Source organism: Pleurodeles waltl, chromosome 1_2, assembly GCF_031143425.1.
Source record: "Pleurodeles waltl isolate 20211129_DDA chromosome 1_2, aPleWal1.hap1.20221129, whole genome shotgun sequence".
Classification (NCBI taxonomy): domain Eukaryota; kingdom Metazoa; phylum Chordata; class Amphibia; order Caudata; family Salamandridae; genus Pleurodeles; species Pleurodeles waltl.
In genome coordinates this window covers 154498735-154521960 of record NC_090437.1, presented here as the reverse complement: position 1 = coordinate 154521960, position 23226 = coordinate 154498735, and the positions used below count along the sequence as shown (strand labels likewise).

General features: G+C 46.5%; 1 protein-coding gene across 3 annotated transcripts in view; it reads left to right on the top strand.

Annotated features, from left to right (window-relative positions):
• Positions 1-23226, top strand: part of SDAD1 (SDA1 domain containing 1) — a 412284-nt gene that overhangs the window by 53555 nt on the left and 335503 nt on the right. For all 3 annotated transcript variants that reach the window (XM_069236846.1, XM_069236848.1, XM_069236847.1), the window contains one exon: positions 2768-2878. In XM_069236846.1, coding sequence (XP_069092947.1) covers positions 2768-2878 — 111 coding nt within the window. The remainder of the gene's footprint in view (positions 1-2767; positions 2879-23226) is intronic.

Below are 23226 nucleotides of genomic sequence, written 5' to 3'. Positions count from 1 at the left end.
TTTTACATTAGTGAAGTGAGGGGACAGGCCATTGGTCAAGAATCTGGATTCTCATGACTTTTCACACGGTACCTGAAATATTCAGAACACAAATTATTGGACTATATGATCAACTTCACTCCCAGTTTTTAGCATCATCTTTTCTAGCAGTTCAGATGTCGTTGATAATTGGGGGGGGGGGTGGACAATATGAGTCATAATAGGCTAATCTGTCTTTGAAGTATGTGATACTGAGTCTATTTTTGTGGAAGATGGAGAAAAGACAATCACCTTACTATTGCTTCAGTCCACATTCTCCCAGACTAATCCAGTGGGATCCTGTAATTATCATTTTCTAGAGCTTTCATTAAAAGCAAGATCACCTCAGATCAGCACAATGCAGTATTCCTATTTTAGTTGCATTTTCATATTACAGTTGCTCTGTTACTGAGCCATAGTGACATTGTTAGCAACAAATGATATGCCACATTCAACAACATAGCAACAAAAATCCAATCCATAGAAACTGAGTTATTAACTTTTACATTTTAAAGTGATCCTTTAGGACTATTTTTCAAAGCGCTAACCACAGACATTTAGTCATGCAAGAGCGGGCAAAGTTAATAGTTCTGATGAGCCTCAATGGATCAGCCCATGAAGTGGATTGGGCCCAGTGTCCACTTACTTTTGGACTGAGAAGATTTTTTTGTAGAAACATCTCTGAGATGGTAAATTTCAGCAATGTGAAGCAGCCGGCGGTGTCCAAAGAGGAGGCGTCATGGTCTGGGAATCTCACAATGAAGATGTGGCAAAGATTTCTGCATTTGGATGTAGTCTCTTTCTTTGAAGTCAAAAATCTCCAGTGGGACGAAGCTGCAGGCTGTAGCCGACGAGGGCTGCAGGAGGCTGGATAACCTTCCAGAGAGGAGCTACTGAACAGGATTTACTGCTGTGGAGAACATAGTGGAAGGAACCGCAAAATTAGGCTGGCCAGCAGTGCACCTTGGGTGGATCAGTGAGCTGGCAGGTACAGGCCTCCTCTTGGTTCTCGGAGCACCTTTAGGGGAAACTTTTTCAAAGTTCTCTGACAGTCCTATGCATGTTCAGAAGTAAACTGAAGAGTCGATATGAGGGTCCTAACTTTATACCTGGTGCTAGCTTTGAATTAGAAGAAACTTCTAGAGTTCCCCCAGTCCCCCACAGGTGCTGTTGGAATTTCCTTCCTCCCTGCCCTGGTCCCTGGATGTCTGGGTACACAAAAGACTAGTATGAAGTTCTTTGTGTTTGCCTGAGGCAGTTTCTTTGAAGTGCAGGTGGGGCTGTGGACAGCTTCACCCCCTCATTCTGCCAGGATGGTCCATCCTGCCAACACCAGTGCTCCTGTTGTGTGGCTGTCTGGGAGGAAAACACAAAGGCAAACTACACCTAGTTTTGTGACCCAAGAAACGGGCTGAAGGTCAAATGGTTAGGACAAGGAAATGCCAACTTTCTGAAAGTGGCATTTACAGAATTGCGACATAAAATCTGACTTTACAATTAAAGAAGATTTTAAATTACAATTCCTTCGATGCCAAACTTGAAAACTTTTGTTTGGGAGCAGGAAGAATTATCACTTATTAAAGGCTTTTGCATTAACCCTGTGTTATTCTATAGGAGAGGTAGACATCCCAGCCGAAGAAAAACAATGAGTTTTTTTACTTCAAGATATGTAAAACTTAAAAGTAGGTGGCCAATGTTTTAAATACAGTGCACCTTGCCTTATGGTCTGTTTAGGGCATACCATAGGGGTGGCATCCATGTATTAAAAATAAAGTTTTAGGCCCGACGAGGTTTGTTTTGGAAGGCTGAATTGCAAGTTAAAACTGCAGACGTGCTGCAATGGTAGGCTACTTAAATGGGTGGCACAGAACATTTTGAAAGCCAACTGGTAGCCTTTTATTTACTGGCCGTGGGTATATGGTATACAAATTTAGTATGGACTTGTAAGTAAATAAATATGCCAATCAGGTGTAAACCAATATTACCATGTTTTATAGTTTCAGACTATTGACCCGGTTTACAACAACAAGCTGATTTCCTACTTCCATAATGCACTTCATATTTGTTTTGATTGGCAACCACATTAGCCTTTGCTTGGTTCTCTTCATTGTTCAGCCCTCCAACACTCTTTTTGGAACATGGTAGCTATAAAAAACATTTGTCTTGCGATGCTGACTGGATTTTCATTCTGTTTCAGGAGTTTGTATCAAACAGAAAATTAAACTTGGCATTAAAAATACACTTCCAGTAAACCAATTTGTCATTATATGTTAGCATTGCATAGAGCTCACCAATAGTGTTCTGGGAGGTAAGTCTCCACAGCTAAGATATTGTATGGCTCGGGGTCCAAATGTGTGTTATGTTGAATAGTGGTAGTAGCAGTAAAAGCATGATTTTATTTTTGTGATGAGTTGGCCAATGTGTTCTACTTTATTTGATCTGTGTGCTATTGTCTCTGGCATAACGTCCTAATTTCCAGTATTCTTGTTTTTCCTTTTTTTTTTATCTCCAAATTCTTATGTTTTTGAGACCCACCAACAGAAATAACATTTATAGACCTGTTTATTAACTGTTGGTATGCCTTGCGTCCCCACAGCCTCTTTTTCCTGAATGTTCTACCCCTTTTTTTAAGGTTCCTTTTAGCTGTTAATGTCTGACTCTCAGTACACCTGTTTCAAGTGGCTCACACTTGTACCTCATGGATTAAGTGCACTATACAAAACAGATGCTATTTTTTTCTCCTTAACAGACATTTTGCAAATCTCTGATCCTGCTGAGAAACAAGAACCTGATAAATCCAACAGTCTTGCTGGAACTGTTCTTCGAGCTGCTCAGGTGTCATGATAAGTTACTTCGAAAGGTACAATGACAGTGATTACAGTGAATATCAGCAGACATATACCACACATTTTTGTTTTTAGCTTCCTAATGTTATTCCCGTTGTGTGGTACTCTTTTGAAATCCCAAGTGACTCAATAACTCCACTCTCTAGCCTGAACAGAATTTCTTCATGCAATAAGCCTATGAAATAACATCATTATAAGTGTCTCAAGGCAAAAATTACAACAACTTTAGCTAGCAAATGTTGTGAATGATTTTTTTAGCTGGCGGCATTGTACTTGAGATGTGAAAAGTTCATCCCCCAACTTCCACAAAACGTTTTTTGCTAGTGGTAACAGTATTATGAGTCTTGCTGACGTGCCATACTATTGTGTCAATTTTAAAAGCAAATCCCAGCAGCACATTTTTACATTTAAGTGTCTGTTTAGTAGGAAATTGTCTTTTTTCTCTCAGAACCAGTTTTGTTAATACAATTTAAAAATAAGAAATCTTCAGAAACAGTTTACCATTTTTTTAAAGAATTAATTTAGATTCTCCCACAACCCCCATGCAGAACCTAGATGTGAAAAGCTGAAAATAAGATTGAGGTAACGTTTCTAAAGGAATGCTGCGTCTTAAAGAAATGTGTTGCAATATAACTCATATAACAGGACTACAGATTATGTTTACCAAGGCTTTGGGCCTTCATTGATTCTCTCTGCTTTGCTATGGTTTGACAGATGCTTGAGATATTACTCTCCCTAGCGATATGTTAAATGATTCAGTACTGAAATATGCGTTTCTACCCTAGGTCTCTATTTCTACTTTGGTCGGGTGAAATTTCTAATAGAATTCTTTTTTCAAATTTTTTTTAAAATTTATTTTAAGAAAAAAATGCTCAAGTTTAAGGTAGCTAAATGGAGCAGAACAACAAATCTAGCCTTTTTGGGAAATTTCAGGTCAGGTCTTACTCAGATTATGTTCTTCCTCAAAACAAAGATTTGGCAATGATTAGTTGAAGGATTGTTTACGTTACCTACTGATGGTTGCCAGTAGGTAGTTAAAGTTTGGACCTAGTTTCCATAGATGAAGCATTTTTTTGTTGTTTTGTTTTGCTAATACCTTTGGCGTCATTTGACGAATCTTCACAACATTTTCAAAACTAGTTTGCCACTCACTTCAGATGCTTTCTGGCAAGTTTTGGGGTGATTGTTCAAGCAGGGGCTGAGAAAAAGAGTGTGGGTTCCAAAACACATTTTCCCATAGGGATTTTGGACACTACTACAGCCCGAACCGCTAGGTGGGAATTACACCAAATTGGGCAAAAAGCTAGCTCTTGGTCCAGAAGAGCTCTTTTTGTAATTTGGTGTAAATAACTTCAATAGTTTTGGAGTTATTGAAGAAAAAATAAATTTGTAAATCTAAGGCTGGTGATCCATTGTTGATCCACCACGGTGGATCCGCGAATCCACGCACTAACAGCAATGCAGTGATTGGCTGCCGCAACCTCACAGAAAAGTTGCAGCCACAATTGTTTCTATTAGGACGCGGTCCTTGAGCCTCAAAATGAAAGTGTAAACTGAAAGGAGGGGTGTAGGAAGTTGGCTCTGTATGTGCTATTTCAAAGTAAGGAATAGCATGCACAGAGTCCAAGGGTTCCCCTTAGAGGTAAAATAGTGGTAAAAATAGATAATACTAATGCTCTATTTTGTGGTAGTGTGGTCGAGCAGTAGGCTTATCCAAGGAGTAGTGTTAAGCATTTGTTGTACATACACATAGACAATAAATGAGGTACACACACTCAGAGACAAATCCAGCCAATAGGTTTTGTATAGAAAAATATCTTTTCTTAGTTTATTTTAAGAACCACAGGTTCAAATTTAACATGTAATATCTTGTTTGAAAGGTATTGCAGGTAAGTACATTAGGAACTTTGAATCATTTCAATTGCATGTATACTTTTCAAGTTATTGACAAATAGCTACTTTAAAAGTGGACACAGTGCAATTTTCACAGTTCCTGGGGGAGGTAAGTTTTTGTTAGTTTTACCAGGTAAGTAAGACACTTACAGGGTTCAGTTCTTGGTCCAAGGTAGCCCACCGTTGGGGGTTCAGAGCAACCCCAAAGTCACCACACCAGCAGCTCAGGGCCGGTCAGGTGCAGAGTTCAAAGTGGTGCCCAAAACGCATAGGCTAGAATGGAGAGAAGGGGGTGCCCCGGTTCCGGTCTGCTTGCAGGTAAGTACCCGCGTCTTCGGAGGGCAGACCAGGGGGGTTTTGTAGGGCACCGGGGGGGACACAAGCCCACACAGAAATTTCACCCTCAGCAGCGTGGGGGCGGCCGGGTGCAGTGTAGAAACAAGCGTCGGGTTCGCAATGTTAGTCTATGAGAGATCAACGGATCTCTTCAGCGCTGCAGGCAGGCAAGGGGGGGCTTCCTCGGGGAAACCTCCACTTGGGCAAGGGAGAGGGACTCCTGGGGGTCACTTCTCCAGTGAAAGTCCGGTCCTTCAGGTCCTGGGGGCTGCGGGTGCAGGGTCTTTTCCAGGCGTCGGGACTTAGATTTCAGAGAGTCGCGGTCAGGGGAAGCCTCGGGATTCCCTCTGCAGGCGGCGCTGTGGGGGCTCAGGGGGGACAGGTTTTGGTACTCACAGTCGGAGAGTAGTCCGGGGGTCCTCCCTGAGGTGTTGGTTCTCCACCAGCCGAGTCGGGGTCGCCGGGTGCAGTGTTGCAAGTCTCACGCTTCTTGCGGGGAGATTGCAGGGTCTTTAAAGCTGCTCCTCGAAACAAAGTTGCAGTCTTTTTGGAGCAGGTCCGCTGTCCTCGGGAGTTTCTTGTCTTTTTCGAAGCAGGGCAGTCCTCAGAGGATTCAGAGGTCGCTGGTCCCTTGGAAGGCGTCGCTGGAGCAGAGTTCTTTGGAAGGCTGGAGACAGGCCGGTGAGTTTCTGGAGCCAAGGCAGTTGTCGTCTTCTGGTCTTCCTCTGCAGGGGTTTTCAGCTAGGCAGTCCTTCTTGTAGTTTGCAGGAATCTAATTTTCTAGGGTTCAGGGTAGCCCTTAAATACTAAATTTAAGGGCGTGTTTAGGTCTGGGGGGTTAGTAGCCAATGGCTACTAGCCCTGAGGGTGGGTACACCCTCTTTGTGTCTCCTCCCAAGGGGAGGGGGTCACAATCCTAACCCTATTGGGGGAATCCTCCATCTGCAAGATGGAGGATTTCTAAAAGTTAGAGTCACCTCAGCTCAGGACACCTTAGGGGCTGTCCTGACTGGCCAGTGACTCCTCCTTGTTATTCTCATTATTTTCTCCAGCCTTGCCGCCAAAAGTGGGGGCCGGGCCGGAGGGGGCGGGCAACTCCACTAGCTGGAGTGTCCTGCGGTGCTGTGACAAAGGGGTGAGCCTTTGAGGCTCACCGCCAGGTGTTACAGCTCCTGCCTGGGGGAGGTGTTAGCATCTCCACCCAGTGCAGGCTTTGTTACTGGCCTCAGAGTGACAAAGGCACTCTCCCCATGGGGCCAGCAACATGTCTCTAGTGTGGCAGGCTGCTGGAACTAGTCAGCCTACACAGATAGTTGGTTAAGTTTCAGGGGGCACCTCTAAGGTGCCCTCTGGGGTGTATTTTGCAATAAAATGTACACTGGCATCAGTGTGCATTTATTGTGCTGAGAAGTTTGATACCAAACTTCCCAGTTTTCAGTGTAGCCATTATGGTGCTGTGGAGTTCGTGTTTGACAGACTCCCAGACCATATACTCTTATGGCTACCCTGCACTTACAATGTCTAAGGTTTTTGTTTAGACACTGTAGGGGTACCATGCTCATGCACTGGTACCCTCACCTATGGTATAGTGCACCCTGCCTTAGGGCTGTAAGGCCTGCTAGAGGGGTGTCTTACCTATACTGCATAGGCAGTGAGAGGCTGGCATGGCACCCTGAGGGGAGTGCCATGTCGACTTACTCGTTTTGTCCTCACTAGCACACACAAGCTGGCAAGCAGTGTGTCTGTGCTGAGTGAGAGGTCTCCAGGGTGGCATAAGACATGCTGCAGCCCTTAGAGACCTTCCTTGGCATCAGGGCCCTTGGTACTAGAAGTACCAGTTACAAGGGACTTATCTGGATGCCAGGGTCTGCCAATTGTGGATACAAAAGTACAGGTTAGGGAAAGAACACTGGTGCTGGGGCCTGGTTAGCAGGCCTCAGCACACTTTCAATTGTAAACATAGCATCAGCAAAGGCAAAAAGTCAGGGGGCAACCATGCCAAGGAGGCATTTCCTTACACAACCCCCCCCCAAACGAAAGAGGATGAGACTAACCTTTCCCAAGAGAGTCTTCATTTTCTAAGTGGAAGAACCTGGAAAGGCCATCTGCATTGGCATGGGCAGTCCCAGGTCTGTGTTCCACTATAAAGTCCATTCCCTGTAGGGAGATGGACCACCTCAACAGTTTAGGATTTTCACCTTTCATTTGCATCAGCCATTTGAGAGGTCTGTGGTCAGTTTGAACTAGGAAGTGAGTCCCAAAGAGGTATGGTCTCAGCTTCTTCAGGGACCAAACCACAGCAAAGGCCTCCCTCTCAATGGCACTCCAACGCTGCTCCCTGGGGAGTAACCTCCTGCTAATGAAAGCAACAGGCTGGTCAAGGCCATCATCATTTGTTTGGGACAAAACTGCCCCTATCCCATGTTCAGAGGCATCTGTCTGCACAATGAACTGCTTAGAATAATCTGGAGCTTTTAGAACTGGTGCTGAGCACATTGCTTGTTTCAGGGTGTCAAAGGCCTGTTGGCATTCCACAGTCCAGTTCACTTTCTTGGGCATTTTCTTGGAGGTGAGTTCAGTGAGGGCTGTCACAATGGATCCATATCCCTTCACAAACCTCCTGTAATACCCAGTCAAGCCAAGGAATGCCCTGACTTGAGTCTGGGTTTTTGGAGCTACCCAGTCCAGAATAGTCTGGATCTTGGGTTGGAGTGGCTGAACTTGGCCTCCACCTACAAGGTGTCCCAAGTAAACCACAGTTCCCTGCCCTATCTGGCATTTGGATGCCTTGATAGAGAGGCCTGCAGATTGCAGAGCCTTCAAAACCTTCTTCAGGTGGACCAGGTGATCCTGCCAGGTGGAGCTAAAGACAGCAATATCATCAAGATAAGCTGTGCTAAAGGACTCCAAGCCAGCAAGGACTTGATTCACCAACCTTTGGAAGGTGGCAGGGGCATTCTTTAAACCAAAGGGCATAACAGTAAACTGATAATGCCCATCAGGTGTGGAGAATGCTGTTTTCTCTTTTGCTCCAGGTGCCATTTTTATTTGCCAGTACCCTGCTGTCAAGTCAAAGGTACTTAAGAATTTGGCAGCACCTAATTTATCTATGAGCTCATCAGCTCTTGGAATTGGATGAGCATCTGTCTTGGTGACAGAATTGAGCCCTCTGTAGTCCACACAAAACCTCATCTCTTTCTTTCCCTCTTTGGTGTGAGGTTTGGGGACTAAGACCACTGGGCTAGCCCAGGGGCTGCCAGAGCGCTCAATTACTCCCAATTCCAGCATCTTGTGGACTTCCACCTTGATGCTTTCCTTAACATGGTCAGACTGTCTAAAGATTTTGTTTTTGACAGGCATGCTGTCTCCTGTGTCCACATCATGGGTACACAGGTGTGTCTGACCAGGGGTTAAGGAGAAGAGTTCAGGAAACTGTTGTAGGACTCTCCTACAATCAGCTTGCTGTTGGCCAGAGAGGGTGTCTGAGTAGATCACTCCATCTACTGAGCCATCTTTTGGGTCTGATGACAGAAGATCAGGGAGAGGTTCACTCTCTGCCTCCTGATCCTCATCTGTTACCATCAACAGATTCACATCAGCCCTGTCATGGAAGAGCTTAAGGCGGTTCACATGGATCACCCTCTTGGGGCTCCTGCTTGTGCCCAGGTCCACCAGGTAGGTGACCTGACTCTTCCTTTCTAGCACTGGGTAAGGGCCACTCCATTTGTCCTGGAGTGCCCTGGGAGCCACAGGCTCCAGAACCCAGACTTTCTGCCCTGGTTGGAACTCAACCAGTGCAGCCTTTTGGTCATACCAAAACTTCTGGAGCTGTTGGCTGGCCTCAAGGTTTTTGGTTGCCTTTTCCATGTACTCTGCCATTCTAGAGCGAAGGCCAAGTACATAGTCCACTATGTCTTGTTTAGGCTCATGAAGAGGTCTCTCCCAGCCTTCTTTAACAAGAGCAAGTGGTCCCCTTACAGGGTGGCCAAACAGAAGTTCAAAGGGTGAGAATCCTACTCCCTTCTGTGGCACCTCTCTGTAAGCAAAAAGCAGACATGGCAAGAGGACATCCCATCTCCTTTTGAGTTTTTCTGGGAGCCCCATGATCATGCCTTTTAATGTCTTGTTGAATCTCTCAACTAAGCCATTAGTTTGTGGATGGTATGGTGTAGTGAATTTGTAAGTCACTCCACACTCATTCCACATGTGTTTTAGGTATGCTGACATGAAGTTGGTACCTCTGTCAGACACCACCTCCTTAGGGAAACCCACTCTGGTAAAGATACCAATGAGGGCCTTGGCTACTGCAGGGGCAGTAGTCGACCTAAGGGGAATAGCTTCAGGATACCTAGTAGCATGATCCACTACTACTAGGATGTACATATTTCCTGAGGCTGTGGGAGGTTCCAGTGGACCAACTATGTCCACACCCACTCTTTCAAAGGGGACCCCCACCACTGGAAGTGGAATGAGGGGGGCCTTTGGGTGCCCACCTGTCTTACCACTGGATTGACAGGTGGGGCAGGAGAGGCAAAACTCCTTAACCTTCTGGGACATATTGGGCCAGTAGAAGTGGTTGACTAACCTCTCCCACGTCTTGGTTTGTCCCAAATGCCCAGCAAGGGGAATATCATGGGCTAAGGTCAGAATAAACTCTCTGAACGACTGAGGCACTACCACTCTCCTAGTGGCACCAGGTTTGGGGTCTCTGGCCTCAGTGTACAGGAGTCCATCTTCCCAATAGACCCTATGTGTTCCATTTTTCTTGCCCTTGGACTCTTCAGCAGCTTGCTGCCTAAGGCCTTCAAGAGAGGGACAGGTTTCTTGTCCCTTACACAGCTCCTCCCTTGAGGGTCCCCCTGGGCCCAAGAGCTCAACCTGATAAGGTTCAAGCTCCAAAGGCTCAGTTCCCTCAGAGGGCAGAACTTCTTCCTGAGAAGAGAGGTTCTCTTTTTCTGACTGTGTTGCAGTTGGTTTCCCAACTGACTTTCCTTTTCTCTTGGTAGGCTGGGCCATTTTTCCAGACTCCAGCTCTACTTTTTCACCCTGTGCCTTGCATTGTGCTCTTGTTTTTACACACACCAGTTCAGGGATACCCAGCATGGCTGCATGGGTTTTTAGTTCTACCTCAGCCCATGCTGAGGACTCCAGGTCATTTCCAAGCAGACAGTCTACTGGGATGTTTGAGGAGACCACCACCTGTTTCAGGCCATTGACCCCTCCCCATTCTAAAGTTACCATTGCCATGGGATGTGCTTTAGTTTGATTGTCAGCATTGGTGACTGTATAAGTTTTTCCAGTCAGGTATTGGCCAGGGGAAACCAGTTTCTCTGTCACCATGGTGACACTGGCACCTGTATCCCTCAGGCCCTCTACACTTGTCCCATTAATAAAGAGCTGCTGCCTGTATTTTTGCATGTTAGGGGGCCAGGCAGCTAGTGTGGCTAAATCCACCCCACCCTCAGAGACTAGAGTAGCTTCAGTGTGGACCCTGATTTGCTCTGGGCACACTGTTGATCCCACTTGGAGACTAGCCATTCCAGTGTTACCTGGATTGGAGTTTGGAGTGGAACTTTTCTTGGGACAGGCCTTGTCTCCAGTTTGGTGTCCAGACTGACTACAGTTTCGACACCAGGCCTTTTTGGGATCAAAGTTTTTACCCTTGTACCCAGGATTGTTTTGTGAAGAGGCTCTGGGCCCACCCTCCTGTGCAGGTTTTTGGGGGCCTTTAGAAGACTCTTGACTATTTTTATTTTTGGCTGTCTCACCACCTTTCCCCTGGGGAGGTTTTGTGACCCCTTTCTTTTGGTCACCCCCTGTGGAAGTTTTGGACACCCTAGTCTTGACCCAATGGTCCGCCTTCTTTCCCAATTCTTGGGGAGAAATTGGTCCTAGGTCTACCAGATGCTGATGCAGTTTATCATTGAAACAATTACTTAACAGGTGTTCTTTCACAAATAAATTGTACAGCCCATCATAATTACTTACACCACTGCCTTGAATCCAACCATCTAGTGTTTTTACTGAGTAGTCTACAAAGTCAACCCAGGTCTGGCTCGAGGATTTTTGAGCCCCCCTGAATCTAATCCTATACTCCTCAGTGGAGAATCCAAAGCCCTCAATCAGGGTACCCTTCATGAGGTCATAAGATTCTGCATCTTGTCCAGAGAGTGTGAGGAGTCTATCCCTACACTTTCCTGTGAACATTTCCCAAAGGAGAGCACCCCAGTGAGATCTGTTCACTTTTCTGGTTACACAAGCCCTCTCAAAAGCTGTGAACCATTTGGTGATGTCATCACCATCTTCATATTTAGTTACAATCCCTTTAGGGATTTTCAACATGTCAGGAGAATCTCTGACCCTATTTATGTTGCTGCCACCATTGATGGGTCCTAGGCCCATCTCTTGTCTTTCCCTCTCTATGGCTAGGATCTGTCTTTCCAAAGCCAATCTTTTGGCCATCCTGGCTAACTGGATGTCCTCTTCACTGGAGTTATCCTCAGTGATTTCAGAGGTGTTGGTCTCTCCTGTGAGGGAACCAGCATCTCTGACTATTATTTTTGGAGTCAGGGTTTGAGAGACCCTGTTCTCCCTAGATAGGACTGGTAGGGGGGAATTTTCCTCCAAGTCACTAACCTCTTCCTCTGAGTTGCCACCCTCAGAGGGGTTGGCCTTTTCAAACTCTGCCAAAAGCTCCTGGAGCTGTATTTTGGTAGGTTTGGGGCCCATTGTTATTTTCTTTATTTTACAGAGTGACCTTAGCTCCCTCATCTTAAGATGGAGGTAAGGTGTGGTGTCGAGTTCCACCACAGTCACATCTGTGCTAGACATTTTGCTTCTAAAAGTTGGAATACTTTTTAAGAATCTACAACTGGTTCTAGAATCTAATTCAAACTTTTACAAACTTTTAAACTCTAAAAGAAATGCTAAACAGGATCTAACACAAGGCCCTAGCAGGTCTTTTAAGAATTTAGAAAACTTTTCAAATTGCAAAAATCAATTTCTAATGACAATTTTGGAATTTGTCGTGTGATCAGGTATTGGCTGAGTAGTCCAGCAAATGCAAAGTCTTGTACCCCACCGCTGATCCACAAATGTAGGAAGTTGGCTCTGTATGTGCTATTTCAAAGTAAGGAATAGCATGCACAGAGTCCAAGGGTTCCCCTTAGAGGTAAAATAGTGGTAAAAATAGATAATACTAATGCTCTATTTTGTGGTAGTGTGGTCGAGCAGTAGGCTTATCCAAGGAGTAGTGTTAAGCATTTGTTGTACATACACATAGACAATAAATGAGGTACACACACTCAGAGACAAATCCAGCCAATAGGTTTTGTATAGAAAAATATCTTTTCTTAGTTTATTTTAAGAACCACAGGTTCAAATTTAACATGTAATATCTTGTTTGAAAGGTATTGCAGGTAAGTACATTAGGAACTTTGAATCATTTCAATTGCATGTATACTTTTCAAGTTATTGACAAATAGCTACTTTAAAAGTGGACACTTAGTGCAATTTTCACAGTTCCTGGGGGAGGTAAGTTTTTGTTAGTTTTACCAGGTAAGTAAGACACTTACAGGGTTCAGTTCTTGGTCCAAGGTAGCCCACCGTTGGGGGTTCAGAGCAACCCCAAAGTCACCACACCAGCAGCTCAGGGCCGGTCAGGTGCAGAGTTCAAAGTGGTGCCCAAAACGCATAGGCTAGAATGGAGAGAAGGGGGTGCCCCGGTTCCGGTCTGCTTGCAGGTAAGTACCCGCGTCTTCGGAGGGCAGACCAGGGGGGTTTTGTAGGGCACCGGGGGGGACACAAGCCCACACAGAAATTTCACCCTCAGCAGCGCGGGGGCGGCCGGGTGCAGTGTAGAAACAAGCGTCGGGTTCGCAATGTTAGTCTATGAGAGATCAACGGATCTCTTCAGCGCTGCAGGCAGGCAAGGGGGGGCTTCCTCGGGGAAACCTCCACTTGGGCAAGGGAGAGGGACTCCTGGGGGTCACTTCTCCAGTGAAAGTCCGGTCCTTCAGGTCCTGGGGGCTGCGGGTGCAGGGTCTTTTCCAGGCGTCGGGACTTAGATTTCAGAGAGTCGCGGTCAGGGGAAGCCTCGGGATTCCCTCTGCAGGCGGCGCTGTGGGGGCTCAGGGGGGACAGGTTTTGGTACTCACAGTCGGAGAGTAGTCCGGGGGTCCTCCCTGAGGTGTTGGTTCTCCACCAGCCGAGTCGGGGTCGCCGGGTGCAGTGTTGCAAGTCTCACGCTTCTTGCGGGGAGATTGCAGGGTCTTTAAAGCTGCTCCTCGAAACAAAGTTGCAGTCTTTTTGGAGCAGGTCCGCTGTCCTCGGGAGTTTCTTGTCTTTTTCGAAGCAGGGCAGTCCTCAGAGGATTCAGAGGTCGCTGGTCCCTTGGAAGGCGTCGCTGGAGCAGAGTTCTTTGGAAGGCAGGAGACAGGCCGGTGAGTTTCTGGAGCCAAGGCAGTTGTCGTCTTCTGGTCTTCCTCTGCAGGGGTTTTCAGCTAGGCAATCCTTCTTGTAGTTTGCAGGAATCTAATTTTCTAGGGTTCAGGGTAGCCCTTAAATACTAAATTTAAGGGCGTGTTTAGGTCTGGGGGGTTAGTAGCCAATGGCTACTAGCCCTGAGGGTGGGTACACCCTCTTTGTGTCTCCTCCCAAGGGGAGGGGGGTCACAATCCTAACCCTATTGGGGGAATCCTCCATCTGCAAGATGGAGGATTTCTAAAAGTTAGAGTCACCTCAGCTCAGGACACCTTAGGGGCTGTCCTGACTGGCCAGTGACTCCTCCTTGTTATTCTCATTATTTTCTCCGGCCTTGCCGCCAAAAGTGGGGGCCGGGCCGGAGGGGGCGGGCAACTCCACTAGCTGGAGTGTCCTGCGGTGCTGTGACAAAGGGGTGAGCCTTTGAGGCTCACCGCCAGGTGTTACAGCTCCTGCCTGGGGGAGGTGTTAGCATCTCCACCCAGTGCAGGCTTTGTTACTGGCCTCAGAGTGACAAAGGCACTCTCCCCATGGGGCCAGCAACATGTCTCTAGTGTGGCAGGCTGCTGGAACTAGTCAGCCTACACAGATAGTCGGTTAAGTTTCAGGGGGCACCTCTAAGGTGCCCTCTGGGGTGTATTTTGCAATAAAATGTACACTGGCATCAGTGTGCATTTATTGTGCTGAGAAGTTTGATACCAAACTTCCCAGTTTTCAGTGTAGCCATTATGGTGCTGTGGAGTTCGTGTTTGACAGACTCCCAGACCATATACTCTTATGGCTACCCTGCACTTACAATGTCTAAGGTTTTTGTTTAGACACTGTAGGGGTACCATGCTCATGCACTGGTACCCTCACCTATGGTATAGTGCACCCTGCCTTAGGGCTGTAAGGCCTGCTAGAGGGGTGTCTTACCTATACTGCATAGGCAGTGAGAGGCTGGCATGGCACCCTGAGGGGAGTGCCATGTCGACTTACTCGTTTTGTCCTCACTAGCACACACAAGCTGGCAAGCAGTGTGTCTGTGCTGAGTGAGAGGTCTCCAGGGTGGCATAAGACATGCTGCAGCCCTTAGAGACCTTCCTTGGCATCAGGGCCCTTGGTACTAGAAGTACCAGTTACAAGGGACTTATCTGGATGCCAGGGTCTGCCAATTGTGGATACAAAAGTACAGGTTAGGGAAAGAACACTGGTGCTGGGGCCTGGTTAGCAGGCCTCAGCACACTTTCAATTGTAAACATAGCATCAGCAAAGGCAAAAAGTCAGGGGGCAACCATGCCAAGGAGGCATTTCCTTACAAGGGCACAGAGTAGAGGTACCCTGATCCCATGGGCGGGATAGAGGTGTTGCTGAGGAACTCTGATGGGCAAGAAATTTCCTAAAAATCTTTTTTTTTCCCAATGCGTGAATCCATTACTGTGCTCAGTGCGACCCACTATGTGAATTCCTGATGGTCTGTCGATCTAACCTCAATAGAAAAAATGAATGCACTCACAGACCCACTTATACCCCCACACTACCACTCATACACCCATTCACCCATCCGTACAGCCCCTCACAAACTCACTTTCATGCCCACACCAGCACTCACACCCACATACAGATACCCAGTCACACAATGACACACCCATCCAGTCATTGGCGCACCCACTCACACATCCATCCAGCCACTTGCACACCCACTCTCAGACCCATACTGCTATGCGGCTCCTACTTCGGTAATAGGGCTGCATGTCTACAAAGGCAGAACGACAAAGTGTAGAACACTGAGTCTGTCCACACCATGAGTGACTATCGGCCTAACTCCTGGCAAACTCACAGTGCATCACTCAAACCCTCAATCCACTGGGGTGTAGATGGTGTTAATGGCAACCTGAACATGACCCTCTGACTCCCCTTGTGTGGTACTCTTTTGAAATCCCAAGTGACTCAATAAATCCACTCTTTAGTCTGAACTGAATTTCTTCATGCAATAAGCTGTGTTAGATGTTCCCACCTAACTGTGTTTTCATGCTGAGAACATAGCTGGTGTACCCTTTTGCCTGGCCCAATCTAAGGTATTATCACCAGCCCTATACCTGGAGATAGTGTCAAGAGTCAGCCTATGGTGTAGATGGCAATTCTTTCAGGAGGCTGGTAGATCAGCACCAACCAAGCTGCATGTCACACAGTGCACCATTTATGTAATAAACCATACTGTATTGGAAGCACAGTTCCAATGCAATGCTGTGTTTAGGTTTTGTAAGCTGTCTCTTGAACAGGCAACACAAACCATCATATCGTGTACCGTGTTCTCTAGCTTTGGACAGAAAGTACTGATTATGTGCTGTGCAAAGGCTAACTAAACAAGCAACCTTGAATAAAAGCAAGCTGATTAAAATATGTAAAAATCATTGCTTAAAGCCGCTTACTAAAATGAATGAAGTATGAACTGTAACACTAAACTAAAACGTTTGTGACCAGCCTGGATCCTAGCTGTCCTCATGACACCCTCCCTTGCCAGTTATAGAAGATGTATTCTAAAATCTCATCTAAAATGCTAGAAGCAATAAAATGTCTAAAATCCTGAAGGCAATAAAATGTTCACACCAACATGTAGAGCAAACAATACAAAATAAGCCAATTAGAAATAGTTGATTTGTTGAAAACCAAGGCCGAATTTAAAAGTCATTGGAGGTAGCTATGTTGCCATTCAACAAGTCACTGGAAAGGGAGTCCAAGTAGGATCCTACATCTGAAGACGACAGAACCATTAAAGCCTCAGTGAGTAAATCGAAGGAACAGACATGATCCAAAGCCTCAGCCTCCACTGAGGAAGTAGCATCCTGTGCATTGCCCATAGATGTAGAGCCAGACGGAAATATAATTCAGCGTTAGCGTGCATATTCATGTAGGATGACTCACAAAAGGCATCTTGAAGCAACTGTAGTCTCATAGGACACCTCCAGAAATGAACCCTCAACGGGAACATCACATGATCCACATCCATAAATAGTACCAATTGCTGAGCAAGACACATATCCAGTGAGCACACAACAGGGCACCAAAGACAACACAACACAGGCTGTATGCAGTAGAACCGTACTGGTGGAAAAGACAAAGACCAGTTGTCATTTAGTTCTTCCAACAATGTACCATGCATTCACAGTACATCTGGAAGTGTGGTAGTTCTACCACCATCCGGCTTTGAAATGGGACATCAATTGCGGAGCGAAAATAGCAATAGCAAAATACAGCCAGTTAATGCCAATACATGAGGTATGCTTCCAAATACACTGAAAAACAGGGAGTGTATAAATGATAGTTTCACCCCAAAGCCAGTCCGGAAAGTGCTGACAAAACCAGACCTAATAGCTTTTAAAAAGCCTGTGGTGTTGGAAGCATTAAAAATAAGCCTCACAAGTTCACCGAAGTGTCTTGGAAAGTTGATATTTAAAAGCAACTGTGTCTCTGCGGATGACCTAGCCACTTGCATATTTGAATGTTTCACAAGCAGATGTAAGCACCACTTGTTTTTGAAACAATAGTGGTTTTAGGCAGCTTAGCTGGTTGAAGTTAACATTAAAGGTAGAAATGGAAGGCCACAAACTTGCTACCCTAATCTCATGTGTAGAGGCATGGAAAACATATTACCACAGCAGGTCACTATTTGAGAAACTGAAATTATATATGGGACACCTGTGCTCATCCCACAGTAGCCTTGATCACTGAACATTAAGTAACTTCCATTGAAAAGTAACTGAAACACTGTGCGAATCAAGGGGACAGGAACTCCCTTTAAATAACAAGTTAAATTAGCCACCATCGCCTTATATATGCTGTGCAGTGTCACCTGTTTACAGATTGAGTGCCTTACAGAAGTTTCATAATTATTAGCTCTGAAGAATACTTACTTTTCCCCCCTCATACATTTATAATAAAAAGGCAGATTTCACACCTCATGTATAAAACTCTCTTTTAAAGCTTCAAACTTGCATACCAGGAAGCGTTTCAAGCACGAAATTAATAGAAACGTGGATATTGGCGGGAGGGTTACTCCATGCACTAACCACACAGCTGATGGCATTTCATCCTCTGTGAGAGGATTTATTTTTATATTAAGCATTGTGTACGTTGCACCCTTTTTTTAGATTATCTGTTGTTTGCGTGTTATATTGAACTGCAAGAATAACTCTTATGAGTTCACATGCTTCCAAGGCACACAGTTAGATTTTTAGAATCTGTTATGTCCAGCTCAGCTGCATTATAGATCTAAGCTGACTCTGTCCAGGTTATAAAAACAACATGTAATTTTGTATAATATTAATTGCAGATGACACTGCGAATGGACAATTATCGACAGCTGCTAATGCTTTCTCTAAATTTGGCTGCTCTAATTGCCTTAAATGTGCAGGGGCTTCCTTTTGAGAAAGCTTCCATATTTCATTGAATATTGCATACAAGAATCTTTTGGAGCATAATGATCTAGGACTCAAGAAGATATATTTTGCCAATCCATGTCCTGAGAGAGGAGAGAAATGTGTTATTTTGCAGCTGTCAAAGTGTAATGTTGCTATCATAGCGGACATAACATGTCCATGTCATATATAGTGACAATCCCTGTGTAGGAAACTGCACTTCTTTGCAGATTCCCCTGACTTTTTGCCCCCTTTAGAACTACTAGATGCTGGTTTTCTACTCAGTGCACTGAGGCCTGCTAATCAGACCACCATGCCAGTGCTCTTTCCCTCAAAACAAGGTATGTCTGATTGTTTTTGGAACAGGACTTTAGCAGCCCTGTATGTCCCTAGTAAATGGTACCCCTGGTACCTAGGGCATGTGTACTAAAGAGGGTCCCTAAGGGCTGCAGCATATCTTATGCCACCCTAAGGGACCTACACACAAATTGACATGCAGTTTGCATGTGCAGGCTATGTGCAGAGTGCAAGCCCTGAGTGAAAACACAATTTGGCACACTTATTGTGTCCCATGCCAAGGTCGCCCCTACAGCAGGCCTTCAGAGCCCTAAGGCAGGGTGCGTTATAATACATGGTTAGGGAATGTCTGCATGAGCAGATATGCCCCTGTGACGTCTACTTCTATTACCGGATATTGCAAGTGAAAAGAGAAGCCATCTTAAGGTATGGACTGGGCACTGGTCATTACTAGTTACCCAGCTATGTAATGGCTTCACTGAAACCTATAGTGTTTGGTATCAAACACCTCTTATAAATAAGCCCACACTGATTCCAGTGTTGGATTTAATAATACATTGTAGGAAGTTGGCTCTGTATGCACTATTTCAAAGTAAGGAATAGTATGCACATAGTCCAAGGGTTCCCCTTAGAGGTAAGATAGTGGCAAAAAGAGATAATACTAATGCTCTATTTTGTGGTAGTGTGGTCGAGCAGTAGGCTTATCAAAGGAGTAGTGTTAAGCATTTGTTGTACATACACAAGCAATAAATGAGGAACACGCACTCAGAGACAATTCCAGGCCAATAGGTTTTTGTATAGAAAAATATCTTTTCTTAGTTTATTTTAAGAACCACAGGTTCAAGATTTACATGTATTACTTCAAATTAAAGGTATTGCAGGTAGGTACTTTAGGAACCTTGAATTAGCAAAATAGCATATACAGTTTTCACATAAATCACATATAGCTATTTTAAAACTAGACAGTGCAATTTTCAACAGTTCCTGGGGGAGTAAGAGTTTGTTAGTTTTTGCAGGTAAGTAAACCACCTTCGGGGTTCAAGTTTGGGTCCAAGGTAGCCCACCGTTGGGGGTTCAGAGCAACCCCAAAGTTACCACACCAGCAGCTCAGGGCCGGTCAGGTGCAGAGGTCAAAGTGGTGCCCAAAACGCATAGGCTTCAGTGGAGAAGGCGGTGCCCCGGTTCCAGTCTGCCAGCAGGTAAGTACCCGCGTCTTCGGAGGGCAGACCAGGGGGTTTTTGTAGGGCACCAGGGGGGACACAAGTCCACACAGAAAGTACACCCTCAGCGGCACGGGGGCGGCCGGGTGCAGTGTGCAAACAAGCGTCGGGTCGGTAATAGAAATCAATGGGAGACCAAGGGGTCTCTTCAGCGATGCAGGCAAGGGGGAGCTCCTCGGGGTAGCCACCACCTGGGCAAGGGAGAGGTCCACCTGGGGGTCGCTCCTGCACTGGAGGTCGGATCCTTCAGGCCCTGGGGGCTGCGGGTGCAGAGTCTTTACCAGGCGTCGGATCTTAGAAGCAGGCAGTCACGGCCAGGGGGAGCCTCAGGATTCCCTCTGAAGGCGTCGCTGTGGGGGCTCAGGGGGGGCAACTCTGGCTACTCACGGTCTCGCAGTCACCGGGGAGTCCTCCCTGAAGTGTTTGTTCTCCACAAGTCGAGCTGGGGGCGTCGGGTGCAGAGTGCCAAGTCTCACGCTTCCGGCGGGAAACGCAAGTTGTTTCAAAGTTGCTTCTTTGTTTCAAAGTTGCAGTCTTTGGTGAACAGAGCCGCTGTCCTCTGGAGTTCTTGGTCCTTCTAGACGCAGGGCAGTCCTCTGAGGCTTCAGAGGTCGCTGGTCCCTGTGGAAAGCGTCACTGGAGCAGTGTCTTTAGAAGTGGGGAGACAGGCCTGTAGAGCTGTGGCCAAAGCAGTTGGTGTCTCCGTCTTCTCTGCAGGGTTTTTCAGCTTAGAAGTCCTCTTCTTCTTAGGTTGCAGGAATCTGAGTTCCTAGGTTCTGGGGAGCCCCTAAATACTGAATTTAGGGGCGTGTTTAGGACTGGGGGGTTAGTAGCCAATGGCTACTAGCCCTGAGGGTGGGTACACCCTCTTTGTGCCTCCTCCCTGAGGGGAGGGGGGCACATCCCTAATCCTATTGGGGGAATCCTACATCTGCAAGATGGAGGATTTCTAAAAGTTAGTCACCTCAGCTCAGGACACCTTAGGGGCTGTCCTGACTGGCCAGTGACTCCTCCTTGTTTTTCTCATTATCTCCTCCGGCCTTGCCGCCAAAAGTGGGGCCGTGGCCGGAGGGGGCAGGCAACTCCACTAGCTGGAGTGCCCTGGGGTGCTATAACAAAGGGGGTGAGCCTTTGAGGCTCACCGCCAGGTGTTACAGTTCCTGCAGGGGGAGGTGTGAAGCACCTCCACCCAGTACAGGCTTTGTTACTAGCCACAGAGTGACAAAGGCACTCTCCCCATGTGGCCAGCAACATGTCTGGTGTGTGGCAGGCTGCTAAAACTAGTCAGCCTACACAGATAGTCGGTTAAGGTTTCAGGGGGCACCTCTAAGGTGCCCTCTGGGGTGTATGTTACAATAAAATGTACACTGGCATCAGTGTGCATTTATTGTGCTGAGAAGTTTGATACCAAACTTCCCAGTTTTCAGTGTAGCCATTATGGTGCTGTGGAGTTCGTGTTTGACAGACTCCCAGACCATATACTCTTATGGCTACCCTGCACTTACAATGTCTAAGGTTTTGCTTAGACACTGTAGGGGCACAGTGCTCATGCACTTGTGCCCTCACCTATGGTATAGTGCACCCTGCCTTAGGGCTGTAAGGCCTGCTAGAGGGGTGACTTATCTATACTGCATAGGCAGTGTGAGGTTGGCATGGCACCCTGAGGGGAGGGCCATGTCGACTTAGTCGTTTTCTCCTCACTAGCACACACTAGCTGGCAAGCAGTGTGTCTGTGCTGAGTGAGGGGTCCCTAGGGTGGCCTAAGACATGCTGCAGCCCTTAGAGACCTTCCCTGGCATCAGGGCCCTTGTACCAGGGGTACCGGTTACAAGAGACTTACCTGGATGCCAGGGTGTGCCAATTGTGGAAACAAAAGTACAGGTTAGGGAAAGAACACTGGTGCTGGGGCCTGGTTAGCAGGCCTCAGCACACTTTCAAATCAATACTTAGCATCAGCAAAGGCAAAACGTCAGGGGGTAACCATGCCAAGGAGGCATTTCCTTACATACATGTACCTGTGAGGTACCCCATGAAATTCACTGGTCCTCTAATGGGCTGGCTGATTGGTATCAACCAGTCTGCCACCACAGACAAGTTTCTGAGCCCTTGGAGGTGACAACACACGCTCTTGGAGGTCAGAAACAACGCTTGCTCTGGCAAGATGTGTTATCACCACCTCCAGTAAATCTGCATGTCAAGTCCAGGGACTTCAAGTCCTTGCCGCCTTTGATATGCAACCCCAGCATCTTTCAGACCTTGGAGAGGCAACCCCTTGCCCTGAATCCCATTTGGCACCAGGAAAGGTGGGAAATTAGATACTTAGGAGGTGTTTTACACTGTCAAGCTAGTCACACTCCTGAGATGGGCTACCTGAATTGAACACGAAAAGGAGAATTCCACCATCTTGTGTGTGGTGGAATTAGGAGCTCTGGGACAGGGTGAAACCCACTCCCCACAGGAAGTGGTCATCTAGGGGGTGTAGTTACCCCAGGGGTAAGTAGCCCATTGGCTACTACCCTACACTCCTGTAACAGCCCCCCAAATTGAGTATTTAAGAGGTCCCCTGACACCAGGTCTTCATATTTCTGTGCCTGAAGAAGAAAGAAGAACAAAGAAGAGCAAAGAAGAGCCCACAATGTGAGAACTTGTCGCCAGTTCCAGCCTGCCTGCCGCCCCTGACAATTGCACAGACCCGGCTTGTCCAGAAAGAGGTGTCACCTTCCAAAGCTGAGGGGGACTGATCCACGACTTCAGCTGGTCAGCAGGACCTTCCTAGGAGGAGAGGAACTGCTTCCCTGCACTTTTGCAGACTCCAAAAAGACCGACACAAGAGCCTCTGCAGTGTGACCCCACCAGACAAAACTGCACTGCACACTAGCCCCACCCCCCAACCCGAGCTGCAGTGAACCGACGGTGCCTCTGAGGCACAGAGACCATCAAGAGCTGAGCCCCACCTTGAGTTTAGCATGATTGGTCCCCTAGTCACCACTTGCAGCCTGTTTTTGAGGGCAACCAAAAACAGCGAGTGCCTCCCGCAGTGCGACCCCGCAGGATAAATCACCATTGCACACGAGCACCCCAGCCAGAGTTTCAGTGGGCCAACAGTGTCTTTGTATGCCCAAGACCCTCAAAGGCTGTCCCCTGTGAGTGTACCGGGACTGGCCCCACCAATCCTTACTTGGCACCTAATTTGGATAGGACCGTTCCCCATTGATTTAAACTGGGCACCCAGACGCCCCAGAGCTGACCGAGGTGACCTGCCTTGTACCCTGCCCATACTTACCTTAAAACAGGTTGAATAGTCATGTAGGGCGCTGACAAGTACCTGTATGCAGTACGTGTTTCTTTCCCATTGGATAACATTACTGTTTTAAAGATACAATTGCAAGTGTATTTCTGTATGCTATAAGAAGTGATAACTCAAAGTACTTACCATTACGAAGTTCATGGTGTTTTTTTAATATATATATATATATATATATAAAATATTTTGTATTATTTTTCTAAATTGTTCTTGAGTTCCTTCTTGAGTGTGTGTTCCATTTATTGACTGTGTGTTTAGCAAACGCTTAACACTGACCTCTTATAAGCCTTAACTGCTCACCCACTCTACCACAAAAGAGAGCTTTTAGGGTTAATATTTTTAGCCTCTGTCTAACAACAAGGGTCTTCTGTAAATCTGTGTAGGGTGCCCCTACATTGGCACACTGCATAGATACCTGGCTTTCTACACCCTGC